The 13,422-nt window shown below is 33.7% G+C and overlaps 3 protein-coding genes and 1 non-coding gene across 6 annotated transcripts; all 4 read right to left on the bottom strand.

Moving 5' to 3' along the window:
- Positions 1-38: 38 nt before the first annotated feature.
- On the bottom strand, positions 39-111 carry TRNAF-GAA (transfer RNA phenylalanine (anticodon GAA)). Its single transcript has one exon. It is a non-coding gene; the product is annotated as a tRNA-Phe (tRNA).
- Positions 112-4,420: 4,309 nt separating this feature from the next.
- Positions 4,421-7,325, bottom strand: LOC145577603 (WEB family protein At1g12150-like). The gene is made up of 2 exons (XM_081635095.1): positions 6,264-7,325; positions 4,421-6,174 (listed from the first exon to the last, which is right to left on the bottom strand). The coding sequence occupies exons 1-2, from the start codon at positions 6,453-6,455 to the stop codon at positions 4,558-4,560; spliced, it is 1,809 nt and encodes a 602-aa protein (XP_081491221.1). The 5' UTR covers positions 6,456-7,325; the 3' UTR covers positions 4,421-4,557.
- Positions 7,326-7,538: 213 nt separating this feature from the next.
- Positions 7,539-9,099, bottom strand: LOC145577601 (DNA oxidative demethylase ALKBH2-like). Its single transcript, XM_081635090.1, has 4 exons — positions 8,728-9,099; positions 8,528-8,644; positions 8,222-8,405; positions 7,539-8,144 (listed from the first exon to the last, which is right to left on the bottom strand). Exons 1-4 carry the CDS (start codon positions 9,019-9,021, stop codon positions 7,945-7,947), a joined length of 795 nt encoding a protein of 264 aa, XP_081491216.1. The 5' UTR covers positions 9,022-9,099; the 3' UTR covers positions 7,539-7,944.
- Positions 9,100-11,086: 1,987 nt separating this feature from the next.
- LOC145577602 (protein C2-DOMAIN ABA-RELATED 11-like) lies at positions 11,087-13,354 on the bottom strand. Of its 3 annotated transcripts, XM_081635093.1 has the most exons (5): positions 13,223-13,325; positions 13,071-13,118; positions 12,721-12,831; positions 12,417-12,512; positions 11,087-11,859 (listed from the first exon to the last, which is right to left on the bottom strand). In XM_081635093.1, the coding sequence occupies exons 3-5, from the start codon at positions 12,829-12,831 to the stop codon at positions 11,560-11,562; spliced, it is 507 nt and encodes a 168-aa protein (XP_081491219.1). In that variant the 5' UTR covers positions 13,071-13,118; positions 13,223-13,325; the 3' UTR covers positions 11,087-11,559. The 3 variants fall into 3 exon arrangements, with proteins under 3 accessions (XP_081491219.1, XP_081491220.1, XP_081491217.1); XM_081635094.1 differs by lacking the exon at positions 13,071-13,118 and having other exon boundaries at positions 13,223-13,354; XM_081635091.1 differs by lacking the exon at positions 13,223-13,325 and having other exon boundaries at positions 13,071-13,216.
- Positions 13,355-13,422: the final 68 nt, after the last annotated feature.

Below are 13,422 nucleotides of genomic sequence, written 5' to 3'. Positions count from 1 at the left end.
GAACAGGAAGATCATATTTGTGAAAAATAATGACAAAATGCGGTGAGCGTGGATCGAACACGCGACCTTCAGATCTTCAGTCTGACGCTCTCCCAACTGAGCTATCCCCGCTTCTTGTATTTTTCCTCTTACGTAAAAATCATACTTAAGACGATATAAAGCATTAACCTTTAAAGCAACAAGAGAAGGAACCGTGGGGTGGAGGAGGCTGCTGTTGCTGCTCTTCAAATTGATTACGGTCTTCACTAGAGGCAGCTGTTGGTGAAGAAGTAGAATTTGAATGCAGATGGTCTTCAAAAGTTCGATAATGCTCAGACATAGTCAGTTTTTTGCCCTGACATACAATTGTGAGCTCGCACCCCTCATCTGCATTTTGCCTTATTTGATCTGCTACTGTCGCACTTCCTTTTCCTGCTTTCAGTTTCCTGTTACATCACACCATGCACCATTCGATCTTTACAATTTTGTGAAAAAATTATACGCCCTTGACATTTATTTCTTTAACAAAAATATAGGGAGCATTATATATTTGTCAAGGAAAACGGATTTAGTACATACATTATAGGAATTAAGAGTATATACTAAATCTGTTTTCCTTGACATATATAATGCTCCCTATATTTTTAATGTAAGCACCTCATAATCTCATATGTAGTAGGCTTCGATTATTTATGGCCAAATCTTGTAAGCTTAACTAGTTTTAATCTTGTTTTCAGGACCTGTACAGTGGATTACTACTAGCTTAATTATATGTAGTTGGTGTCTGTAATACCTCAAGTTGGACTTGGACATTCCTACAACCAACTGGCGAATGTTGAGAACAGAAATCAACTCCACGATAGCATTTGCAATGAAATCACTCTCGATCAGTATAGTCTCTACCTGTACCTGTAAATGTTCACCATTGCTTACATTAATAATTAAGCATTTCTTGCTAGACACAAGCATTACATACTACTCCCTCCGTCTCCGAAAGAATGACCCTTTTTGGGTTGATTTTGCGGGTATTAAGAAAGTTAAATAAAAAGAATTAAAAGTATATTGGAAAGATAAATTTACACGGGGTTTGTAAAAAAGTAGAGAGAGAAAGTATAAAAAATACATGAAAAAACAAAATTTTATATGGGGAAACTAATTTTGCATAAATGTTGTTGTAAATTGATGAGTATTTTAATGCATATGGGTCGATCATTTTAGGACTAGGCTAAAAGGGTCGAACTTTTGGGGACGGAGGGAGTACTAATTAGCCTAATACATAAGCTGGCTTAAGAGCACTTAACCAAATCCGAGTTTATGGGATTAACATTCATTGATTACCCGATGTGAAGTGCAGATATCAACGTACTTGTTAAGTAATTCCCGCCTCTTTCTGGTATCCTCCACCATGTAACTCTCCACAAGGTCTGGACTCACTTGAGTCTTTGGTACCACCCCTCCTCCAACTGCAATCATTCTTTAATTATCAGCAAAATGCATTTATTATCATGTACTAACTCCTAATTCCTAAAAGATAAATATAATTTATGCGACCAATTAGTTAATTACAGTCTTACAGATTCCAGATTCCCTTAAAGCAAATTATTATAACCAAGGGAGCTAAATTATCCATTAATATTAGTATATATACCAAGTATTTATTAGGAAAAATAAAAATTGGACGATATGGCAAGGCAGTTAGATGAAGAATTATTAGGAAACAAGTGTAAAAGAATAGTATTGTAGTTAATGAGATGAGGTGCTTACAAGGGCTTGGAATGAATTTGAGGTCAGAGAAGACGTGAATGAGATAAACAAGAGTAGTCCCAGGATGAACAGAATGCTTGAGGGTCCATAGAAGCGCACCATTGCTCGATTCACTCTTGCCCACCGCAACATACACCATATCATCAGATGATCTTCCACTATTATTGTGGATATCAATAGAGAACAAACTTGTGGTATTAGTTATTATGCCACCTTCACTGATAGTAGTCAACTGCTGCCCTCCTGATCTCCCAATAAAGCTAGTCTTATTTTTTTTATGTGATGATGCAATAAGATTCTCTTCATCTTCCTCCATAATCTCAATGATCTCGCTCACACCACCAAAATAACCATCCGCAGCACGCTCATAATTGCTCTTGTGTATGGAATCAATAGGAGTGTAATGATGATGGTCAACTGATACAGGGCTGGTGGTGGCTGTTGCAGTGGCATTGGCATCGCTGTCATCAGGCCTGCTAGGGGATGTGATTTCCATAGACGAGCTTGAGGTTGAAGGTGCTGACACTAGTTTGTATTTGTTTGATGAGATTGATATCTTTAATTTGTTTTTATATTCTGGCCTGACTCTAGTTTCTACCAACAAGATGTAATGATAATATACTGTATTATCTATCTATCCAAGTAAACAAGACTTATGAGGAGCAGGTATAGAAGAAGGCTAAGAAGGGATTAGTTGCTGATAACAAAATCTTATCCTATGATATGATATGCCTCTCTAATGTAGGGAAGGGCAGGGAGTTGACATTAAAATTTCCTGTGATTATATTATATGAGTATCAAAGTTTTGATATAGTCTGAATGTCTGATCAAGGAAGTTAGATGGTGCTGACTTTGTTGCTCTGTGGCCTGAAATATTTGATCAAGAGAGTACAATCAACTCTTTAAAAGTTGTTGAATGTTAAGATAATTATGTATTGAATATTCTCAATCCCTTCGTTTTATTAGCAACATAAAGGTCTCAACAAAATCTATTAACGTGGGCCTAGCTAGTATGATATTTATTTTTATTCTTAATTCTACCTTTACTTTCATTATCAGCTGCTTGTCTAGTTGTGCCTATTGCGGACTAGACTAAGGCGAGACAATATATATTGTTCTTTCCCATTCACTCGGTAACAACCAAATTATTCAAACCTGAATGCGCCATGGTACTTGTTTACTACGGTCTACATAGTACTTCCTACTGCAGTAGCGCTTATAGGTGGTGTTTTATTTATGTTACCAGTTGCATTATTACTTGAAACAGTCCAGCATAAGGTACCTGTAGTTGCATAATCTGTAGTCAAGTGTCCTGGATAGTTTTTTTTTTTTTTTTTTTTTTTTTCAGTGAGAAAAATCCCTGAAGAAAAAGTCTCAAGGCCAGAAATCTGCATGTCAATGTTCAAAAAAGGAATATGCGAATACGTGAGAGAATCACGGAGAACTATTTCCAAAGAACTCGTCATGACAGCTACATGTACTCCTAATTTAATATATTGTGTTACTACTCTGTATAATGTGCAATATTATTTTATTACAAGGGTTTATTGTTTGTCCCTTACCTTTCCTTGCCTGCCTTCCAGCCTTCCTCACTAAACTTAACTTAGAAATAGTAGGATATACATACAATTAAAAAAAAAAAAAAAAAAAAAGTCATACAACATACTTTGTGATTGAGTATATAAACTAATTTTGGGCTTCAGCCATTACCTTAAGCTTTTGGTTGAGTTGGTCCTTCAACATGGTATTAGAGTCAGTTCAAGCCCAAAATTCTCTCATATAGGGAGGTGTGACCGTGTGATAGAGTATAATTCAAGTTTTTGGTTGAGTTAGACCTTCAACACTTTGTTTCATGTGAAATAACAAGCTCATACTTCCTGCGTTCTTTGCTGAAGTATTATATACGATGATCTATAACAGCATAAAATTTGAACTGTTGTCTTAAGCAATATTTATCTCTTTTTCATGTGATTTTAACAAGCTATCCATTTGGTCTATTAATTCGTCATTGCTTCACAATTTATATTATGATTGTAGGGAAAATAAATACATGTGAATTGATGTTCATACCTTTTATTTTAAAGTGATGATACACAGTACTGGATGTAATCAGTTACCCGCATCTTATCCTTCAAAGTTAGCTTACAATTATAGCACCTTTGTGGTTATGTTTAAATTATCTTGCTGCCTAATTTTACTAAAATCATGATTCATGAATATCTTGTACTTGGACTATAGTACTGTTTTGTGTTATTGTTAAAAAAGGGATGAAATCCTCACAAGATCCTGAAAGAGCTGTAACCTTGGATTACAAATTTCATTAACGTCTCTATACTTTATAGCTACATCATCTAGCAGTCTTTACTCCAGAATTGTGATGTAAATAAACAGCAAATTTTCCATACACCTGCCTGAGGTTTCTGCAGAAGAAACTGAGATCACCCAAAACTGTTAAGAGTCCGAGTTACACAGAACTGGACCCTGACTCAACAGATGGTTCAAATGGAAATAACAATTATGGTTCATGACCACTTAATGATGACAGCTCTCAAGGGAATCATACATCAGCTCCCCAATGGTGGGATCAGGTTGCAACATTGAAGCTACAAAAACCAACATCATTGGCTCAGTTTAAGAAATAGTTACACCAATGAAAACTTAATCTGAATTGCAATATAGAGATTTTTCCCCAGCCATAAGCTACAACAATTTTTTTTATTGCTGTACAAGAACATTTTAATACAACAATGAGAAAACATGCAAATTCTATTATATTTTTGTCTGTAACATGAGCTTATGAACAGGATATTGATACTAAAGGCAATTTTCAGAATTAGGTTCCTCTGTATCACTCTGAAGTTCCAATTCAGCTTCAGTTGTTTGATTGATTTGCTCTGGTTGATGCCTCCGATGCAGCTCCACTTCCAAAGCACTCTTTGCAGCCTCTGCCATTTCAGCAGTCTTTAGAGCCTCCTCTTCCTTCATCTTTAGTTCTTCTATCTCCTTTGAAACAGCTTCATATTTTTTAGCTGCTTCCTTTTGGCTTGCCACTAGATCTTCTACCAGAGCCAAGTTTGCAGTTACTTTTATATCAGCTAACTTTTCAGATTCATCAACTTTCTCCATCAAAGAGTTGTAATCTTCATTCGATAACTTAATCTTTCCACTGCTTTCAGAAGTAGATTCCTGAGCAGCCTCAGCTTTTTCAGAAAGAGCTTTAATCTCATCTTGTGCAGCTCTTTCTGCGGCTTTGACTTCTTCTACTTCTTTGGATAAACTTGCTAGCTTATTTTCCATCTCTGCTATTGACTCTGTGAAAGTTTTGGATTCTTGCTTCCGCTCCTCTATTTCCTTCTTCATCTCTTGAGTTCCTTGCCTAGCTCTCTCAGTTTCCAGTGTCAGTTGCTCAATCAATATGGCCGTATCATCAGAGACATCCGCTGCACTTGTTTTATTTACAACACCAGCTTCAAGTACATTCTTGTTATCGTCTTCTTCGGCTTGAAGCTTGTTGACTAAAGCATCTATTTCCTTCTGCTTATGCTTCTGCTCTGCCAATTCTTTTCCAACATTTTCTAGCTCTTGCTCAAGGGATTCAACTGAATGTTGAACAGATGACTTCTCCTCTGCTATCTTCTCTAGTGATTTCTTAGCATTCTCAAGCTCAAAAGTTGTTCCTTTATGAGATTCTAAATATGCAGCTCGGGCTTTTGATAACTTTTCCTCAATGTATAAAATTTCAGCTTTAGTTTCCACAAGTTTCAATTGCAGATTTTCATCTGACAGTAGAGATTGGTGTTCATTCTTCAGAGTGAGCAATTTATGCTCCAATTCTTCCTTGGAAAGTTTATCAGAACATAGCTCCTCAAGTTTATTTGTTGAAAGCTTCTGGTGCTCCTCTTCAGTGTCTTTAGAAGAAGATTTGATCTTGGCTATTGCTTCCTGCATGCTAGAAATCTGCTTGGTGAGGTCACTGACTCTGTGCTGGTGAGCTTCTGCTGCTGCATCTGCTTTTTGTTTGTCGCGTAAAGCAGCAGCTTTGGCTTCTAAAGTCGTGTCATATTCCCTACGAACGTTGTTGAGTAGTTGTTTTGATGCATCAAGCTCCAAGATGGTAGCATTGTACTCCTCTCTGGTGGCATCCAGATCTTGTTGTACACTATCTACCATGTCTTGAGCATTAACACTAGATGATATTGCTTCTTCAAGCTCCCTAGCCCTAACATTTAGAGCTTCTGAATTTTCAAGTACAGACTTCTTGGATTCATTGATGGATTTTAGTTTTTGATTGAGTTCATCAAAAGTCCTACGAGCCTTGTCGAGTTCAGGTATGGTTTTAATTTTCTTGGATTTGGCTCCTCTCAGTTGCTCTTTCAGTCTATTCAGCTCGTTCAAGGCAATATGTAACTGTGCCTCCTTATCTAATACTACCTGCTTGGTTTCACATATGAAATAGAATTATTAGTAAACAAATTGACATCAACTTTCTAGTATGACAATATAATTTAAAAAAAAAAAACCTGTGCTTGAGGTTTGAAACTATTCTTGGTAACAAGAGGTTTGGCTTTAGGAGAGAACGATGATGCTTCAACAAAGAGACTGACAGCATCTTTGACAGATTGAAAAGGAGCTTTGGTATCAATCTCTCCTACTTCGACTGCCTTCGGGGAGCTTCCTATGGAGTTCTGTCGTGTTCTTGCTATGTTCATCATGTTAGGTAATTGAAGTACTTATTCAAGTGGTAGATCAATTAATAATGCACCCTTACTTTGTTCGCAACAACAAAAAATTGCAACCTGACATGGTTGGCAGCATCAGAATTTTGCACGCTACTCCAGATTGTATGTTTTTCTTCTATCAATTAAATCTCAGTATTCATGTGAATTTTTTTAATGAATCACTCTGTTTTCTTATGATACTTGGATCATAAAAAAAGCTTTATGTCATATTTGTATAGGAGATCCTTACAGTTAAAAAATATTATCAGGTAAATAATAATATACACGTATGAAATTACACACTAGCTATATATATATATATATATATATTTGGTTGAAAGTAAAAATTCCTTTATTGTATAAGAATTAAATCAAGGTTGTATTAGCAAGTAGCAACCAAAAAGAAATCTGAAAACAATATGTGCACGTTGATATAAATAATACTCTGATTACATCGTTGGTAGAGATGAGCATACCTGAAGAGAAAAATAGGAGTTATGTATTGGAAGGAAATTAGCTTCATTCAAGTCATCAATTTAGAAAGGGAGATAATACTATGGTAAAATTCTATGAAAAATCCTCGTAACAACGTTGCTGAATGCCCAGAATTATTATTATGAATTCAAGTTAGAAGGCAAATGACAATTAAAGCTGAAATGCAAGAAAGGAGATTAATCTGCAATAGAATGAAAATGAGAGAAAAAAAAAGTAGAAGAGAAGAGAGGACAAATAAGAGCCACACAATTAAAGAGGTTAACACGAACATTGCTCAACAAAGCCTACAATGCTGGACATTATATTACTATTTTTCGATGAGAGATGTGGTTTTGTGGATGTGTTTGATGAAACTAAATAAATTTGTGTGATATAATCTCATCCAACTTCTTACCTAGCAGGGCTAGCACTAAACTTAGTTTTTGCGCTTTGACCTTGTTTCATATTAATACAATTGTCATAGAAACATAATGTAAAAAATAACAAACTATTAACTTGGTATTACAGAACTTCTGCTGTATTTTTGTGTTCTGTCACTCGTTGCAGGTTGCTGAATGCAGATAGAAAAATCCAATTAAAAAGAAAAGAAAAATAAAGCTAGCTCTGTATCATAGTTGTTATGCATGGTAATATTTTCACCTGGAGCATACTCATGGTATACAAGCTTCGAGAATGTTTTTATTTTGTGTTAATATTAATAATCTTCCTAGAGATAGAAAGCCCGTACTCACCACAAGGGAAAACATTTACAGAGCATCATATCCTAAACATATGGAATAAAAGGCAACATACGCCAGCAAATAACCAGAAAATGGTTCCCACTCAACAGCAGGTACATAATGTGAGACAAGTTAGAACAAAAAAGCAGCTACATTATGCAATGTAGTAATTGAAAAGATAGGCAATCAGGCAGTAACTATGTATGCGGAGGTTACATCCAGCCCATAACACAAGATCCCTTCAAGTTAAAAAAATGAATGTTGGAAGGTTAAAGGACAAGCCTGAAGGTAAGGTTGATCCTGATAGCATCTAGTTTAGTACGTTTAGGCACGGAATGAATCCAATCCCTCTGAGTGTAACCTTTCATAACCAAAAGGGATCCATGTTTTAATAAAAAGGAATGCTGATCCTGATCGGCATGGCTAGTTGTCTTCAACCGCTTGCTTGCACTTGAATGCGCCTTTGACACTAGTACAGCATTGTAAAGTCAGTTAAGTACGTACGACTTATAAAGAGTAGTAGGAAAGTAGCAATACTAGCAGTACCTGATTTATTGGGTTTTTTCTTCAAGAAAAAGTGACGTTCGCAACCAAAGGAAAGGGAAGCAATTAGAGGAGTGGGACCATAAAGAGGTTCATCATCAGAATGCCAAGAAACGTAGTCATTGCCAGAATTGTATCTATTCAAAAGCAAGCTATTGAAATGACTTCCAGGAACAGCATCTTCAACCTTGAAAAAATATATATGTGTTTAACAAATAATCAAACTATATTACAGTTCTTTCAAAAAAAAAAAAAAAAAAAAAACAATATTAGAGTTAAGTAGCAGTTTTAATTAAAAGATTTCAATACCGCTCGGAGAAGATGAACAAGGGGTGGGAATTGGTGCCAAGGGTAAGCATGAGGTTGATAGCCACTATATTTCAATTTGGAAACTCCCTCGCATGCAACATAGCAGCTGTCACGGGGCTGCAACCATGTTTAAGTTACAAGTAAGTACTGTCATGAGACATGAGGTCTTGAAAATAAAAATAATTAATAAAATAAAATACCTGGAGGCATGAACGCCCGAATACATGGATGGTAGGCCGATTCCATGGAATTTGATTGTTGAGGTATTCAAAGTATTTCCAGGCATCCTCGCACTCTACAAATCTCGGGTAATATTCAACTTCACTTCCATTTCCTAATTCTATTATCTTACTTTTTATACTACCTTTCCCTATTTCTGACAACCACAATTCTCCTCCTTCTCCTTCGTCCCTTTTGCTCTTGCTTTTGTTCACATTCACTGCAATTGAATCTGATTTTTCATTTTCACTTTCTTTTGCCTTTGAGTTTTCCATTTTCTCAAACAAAGGTTTTTTCTGGGAAAATAATCAACTTTGATTTCCCAATTTTACATACCACAACTGCCGTCAACAAACATGGCTTTATGTTTTCCCTCAAAAAAAAAAAAAAAAAAAAAAAAAAAAAAAAAAAAACATGGCTTTATGTTAAGTTAAGGATGTAGACCCAATTTCAATCTACTATAAGGATACACTATTGTCTTTAGAGACCCACAGGGCGGATAATGAGAATCAATTTCATAATCTAATATATATAAATAAAGTAGGCATTTCAGGAAAGCATTCGACGCGTCACATAAGCAAAGGTATATTTTTGACCAATTAAAAATTAAATTTCTATTTTATTTTAGAATTAAAAAATTCACTTGCCACCTAAACAAAAGTGACGAATGAGATTTAAGAATTTTGTCACGTAGTAAAAAATAACGAATAATGATTTATAAGGATTTAACTTATTTAAAAAACTAAAAATTATCTTTTAAGAAAACAATTATCTTTAGATTTAGGATTTATATGATAAGAAATAAAAATTATTCCTTAATAATAATTAAATTAAAAATTTTGATGTCCACCACTATAAATTGACACATCCTACAACACCAATAAAATTTCATATCAATACAAAACCAAATCAAGCGAATTTTGTGTCAGTTTTAGGTCATCAGTGGCTGCGTAATTCTTAGTTTTATTTTTAAAATTCATGTTTAAATGTATATTTGTGATTATTGCTTACATTGTGTTTACTTGGAATGCTTAATGATTATATGTTTATGTTTTGTTTACTGAATTTTGTTTTTATATGCAAATCTAATTTAATTAATCAACGAATTAAATTTGAGCAAAAATGATTGGAAAAACAAAGTATCTATATAAATCGTTTACATTTATTAAATTTTTTTATAAACCTTTTTAGTTTTTATTAATTAATTTTATGATTAAAACAATTCTTTTGTGATATAGGTAGCTTAATCAAGTCATCAAATTAACTTAATTGAACAAATTAACGTTCATGCCTCAATAAAAGCCAACTTTGTACAGTTTTATCCAAAATTAATTGAAAGAAAAGTTTACTCCATTAGTTACTTTTCAATCGTTACAAATAAGAAGCGGCGACTGGGGACGATTATAAAATTCCAATGCATAGATTTGATTTTATACAATTACAATTTTTAGATCAATTTTACAAAAATTTTATTGATTTATTTTATAAGACTATAAAGATTAATTTTATATAAATTTTATTTTTGCTAACATGTTTTATTTATCCAGTTTTATTAGATGAAGAAATAGAAGATAAATAGTATACATGTTTTTATTATTTTTTAATATTTCTATTTTTAAAAAATCAACTAATAATGATTTAGGATTTAAATATGTAAAAAAAAATTTAAAAAAAAAAAAAAAAAAAAAAAAAAAAAAAACTTTTCACATTAAAGATTTTATCCTTATATAACCGATGAATTATCATATTTACAATTTTTTTTTTGAAAGATATCATATTTACAATTTATTTATATTTTTAAATTCAATTGTCATATAACTAACAACCACAAATAAAATACATAACAACACTAAATAAAGTTGCATTATAAATTACATTAAAAAAAATAATACTTTTGTAATAGGCAATAACACTTTAAATTAAATTATTATGTTTTTTTTTGTCTGAAATTATTAAATAGAAAAAAAAAATCAAATACGAAAATATCTTTTCTTGAGATTAATATATGGAAAACCGTGCATCGCATTGGGCTTTCATCTAGTCTCCTAAAATCGTGAGGAAAGTTCTAACCACTTGAGGTATCCCTCACTCTCACAAGGATACGTTTTATAAGTTGTATTTCGGACGAAATATTAAACTAAGATTAATTTTTCATAATAATAAGATTATTTTTATCCACAAAACCTATGTATAAAACAACATTAAAATACAAGTAATTTTTTTTAAATTTTCTTTATCAACCTTAACCATTTCGATAATTTGTACTTAATAATATACTAAGATTTTAACGATGGAAGATATACGTTAACAAGCAAGAAAGTCAAAAGGTTAAAATTAGGATTTTTAATGAAACATTAGGGTATGATTATAGTACATCTATAATTGTGAGCAATTCACATATTACTCCCAATTTAGACTCCAATATATCCTCTCACAAGCTCATGATGTTAACTATTGGTAGTTTGGTACAACACATGGGGAGGATCGGAGGAGTGTGGAAGGGCCTTAATGTTGGATGAGTATAACAGCAACAAAGAAACCTTAGCTACGAACTCACAGCTTATCACAAACATACACTGATGCACGGCATACATGTTTTGATCAACTTTTTCCAGCTGACCCCTTCACTTCTCCATTTACCTAAATTGTAAATCATACAACCCACGACAACTACAAGCTTGATCTTATACTCTAGCATACAATAATATAATATTACAGCTCCCTCACTTATCATGTAACAATCACTACTCCTAGGCTCCTAGCTCAGCAATTACGGCCATTCAAACAAAAACCCAAAGCCATACATCAAACTTCTAGCTAGAGAGGGAATCCGGATTAGGATTTTCCAACTTGAGTTTCAATTCAATTTCTCCAGATTCAACCCCACATAGCCTTAACCATAGCTCTTGAACAATTTCACCATCCACACAATTAATACAACTCTCTCTCACAAGACAGTTATCACTGTCCGGGATCACCTTTCTCAAAGTTGTTTCCCCTGAACAAACCTTCAGGATCTGCTTTAGTCTTGCTGCTGATACAAGTGGTTGTATATTTACATGAGCATATCCCATCTTGTCATCTGCCTTGAATCGATCTTTGTCAAACACTTCCTGTACAACAATAGCCAACCCAAGGAACTTTAACATGCTTACATCTGATAATATTTGACCCAAATCTAAGAGGTATATATAAGTGATTAGGCAGTCATACTGTCTTTGTCGGTCATGTATCTTACTACATTACAATAAAGAAAAATGCTCCTTTTCCTACAATATCTAACTTGAGGCTGCCATAAATCTGATTATGATAAAAGACGGTTGTATTAAGCGTGCATATACGGGTGATCTGATCAACAAGCTAAGATTGATTAGACAAAGGGAAGGACAAAAGTTTAAGAATTGTAAAGTTGTAAGCAAATCAATCAGTAAACAGCTTTTAAAAGTCATTCTTATCTCTTCATTCAACAAGTAGACTAGTCAATAATCAACAACTCCTAACTACTACATCTGTAATTCTGATGTAAACAGGAAAACCACTTCCAAGTGCAACATAAGTTACTCGCTTAATCAAGCAAACTAATGGCAAAACCACACTCAGCAAACATCAAAAGTAAAGACATAAAATGTAGAAAAAAAAAAAGAAGCAATACTTAAACTAAATTACTCACCAAATTGAGAGTTCCAACAGAATCTGTGAGGGAAAAGGTAAGCTCTTCATTCCAAACAGGGTTTAGGCAGCTGTTAATAACCTTAGTCTTTGCAACCTGAAGAAAAAGAGCAACAATCTTCAAACTACGACACAAAACTATGCAAATTCCAACAGTTAAAACAGCAACTAGTTACTTCAATTCAATGGTAACAACATAAGCCGAATCAGATTAGATAATACATAAGAACTTGATGAACTAGATGAGATATAAAGCATTATTAAACAGCTCAAAAAGGGAAACAGTAAAAAACAAAAAGAGAAACCTGATCACCAAGCTTGAATTTGACATAAGGATCACTGGTTTTGAAGTCCCTAACAACCAACCTCTTGCCTTGCACTACCACAACTTTGAGAATACCTGCAGGATTCGACATCTGCCCGAAAATACAAAGTTAGTCTAAGACAAGATATAGCAGAAATACATCCTAAATTATTCAGGAATGGAATAGATATGGCAGAAATACATCCTAAATAATTCAGGAATAGATATGGCAGAAATACATCCCAAATCATTCAGGAATAGATATGGCAGAAATACAACCTCAAATCATTTAGAGTTTAGAGGTCAAATACAAATACCAATAAGGTGAAATTAAAGAAAGAAAACCTTTACCTGGAGAAAAATCAAATTTGGTGGATTGAATGTAAATTCTTCTGTTGGCTGAGTGAAATGGATTTCCATATAAACACAAAAAAAAAAACCAACAACAGTACTATTAATTAAATGTTAATTATTAATGAAAGACATAAGTATGTTTCTCTGACCTCTTCATCATCCACTTCTTTGAGTTCCTAATTCCTACCCACCGTGTGTTGAAACCAACAAAAGTCAAGTCCACACTGCTCAAAAAATTACTGGTAAAATGGAATGTAATAATGTGTCTTTACTTCTGGTCTTAGGAAACTTTCTTCAAATGCTGTCGAACTTTGAGACTTTTCTTCTATTGTCCTTCTTCACATATTTT

This window comes from Chenopodium album, chromosome 14, assembly GCF_948465745.1.
Source record: "Chenopodium album chromosome 14, dcCheAlbu1.1, whole genome shotgun sequence".
Lineage (NCBI taxonomy): Eukaryota > Viridiplantae > Streptophyta > Magnoliopsida > Caryophyllales > Amaranthaceae > Chenopodium > Chenopodium album.
This window is presented reverse-complemented; position numbering and strand designations above follow the sequence as displayed.

Coding starts and splice junctions, on each gene's coding strand:
- LOC145577603 (XM_081635095.1), bottom strand. CDS start 6,455: ATGATGAACATAGCAAGAACACGACAGAACTCCATAGGAAGCTCCCCG. Junction 6,175..6,263: donor GTTTCAAACCTCAAGCACAG/GTTTTTTTTTTT, acceptor GAAACCAAGCAG/GTAGTATTAGATAAGGAGGC.
- LOC145577601 (XM_081635090.1), bottom strand. CDS start 9,021: ATGGAAAACTCAAAGGCAAAAGAAAGTGAAAATGAAAAATCAGATTCA. Junction 8,645..8,727: donor TCGGGCGTTCATGCCTCCAG/GTATTTTATTTT, acceptor ACATGGTTGCAG/CCCCGTGACAGCTGCTATGT. Junction 8,406..8,527: donor TTGTTCATCTTCTCCGAGCG/GTATTGAAATCT, acceptor TATTTTTTCAAG/GTTGAAGATGCTGTTCCTGG.
- LOC145577602 (XM_081635091.1), bottom strand. CDS start 13,139: ATGGAAATCCATTTCACTCAGCCAACAGAAGAATTTACATTCAATCCA. Junction 12,832..13,070: donor CAAATTTGATTTTTCTCCAG/GTAAAGGTTTTC, acceptor ATTTTCGGGCAG/ATGTCGAATCCTGCAGGTAT. Junction 11,860..12,416: donor CTGTTGGAACTCTCAATTTG/GTGAGTAATTTA, acceptor ATTGTTGTACAG/GAAGTGTTTGACAAAGATCG.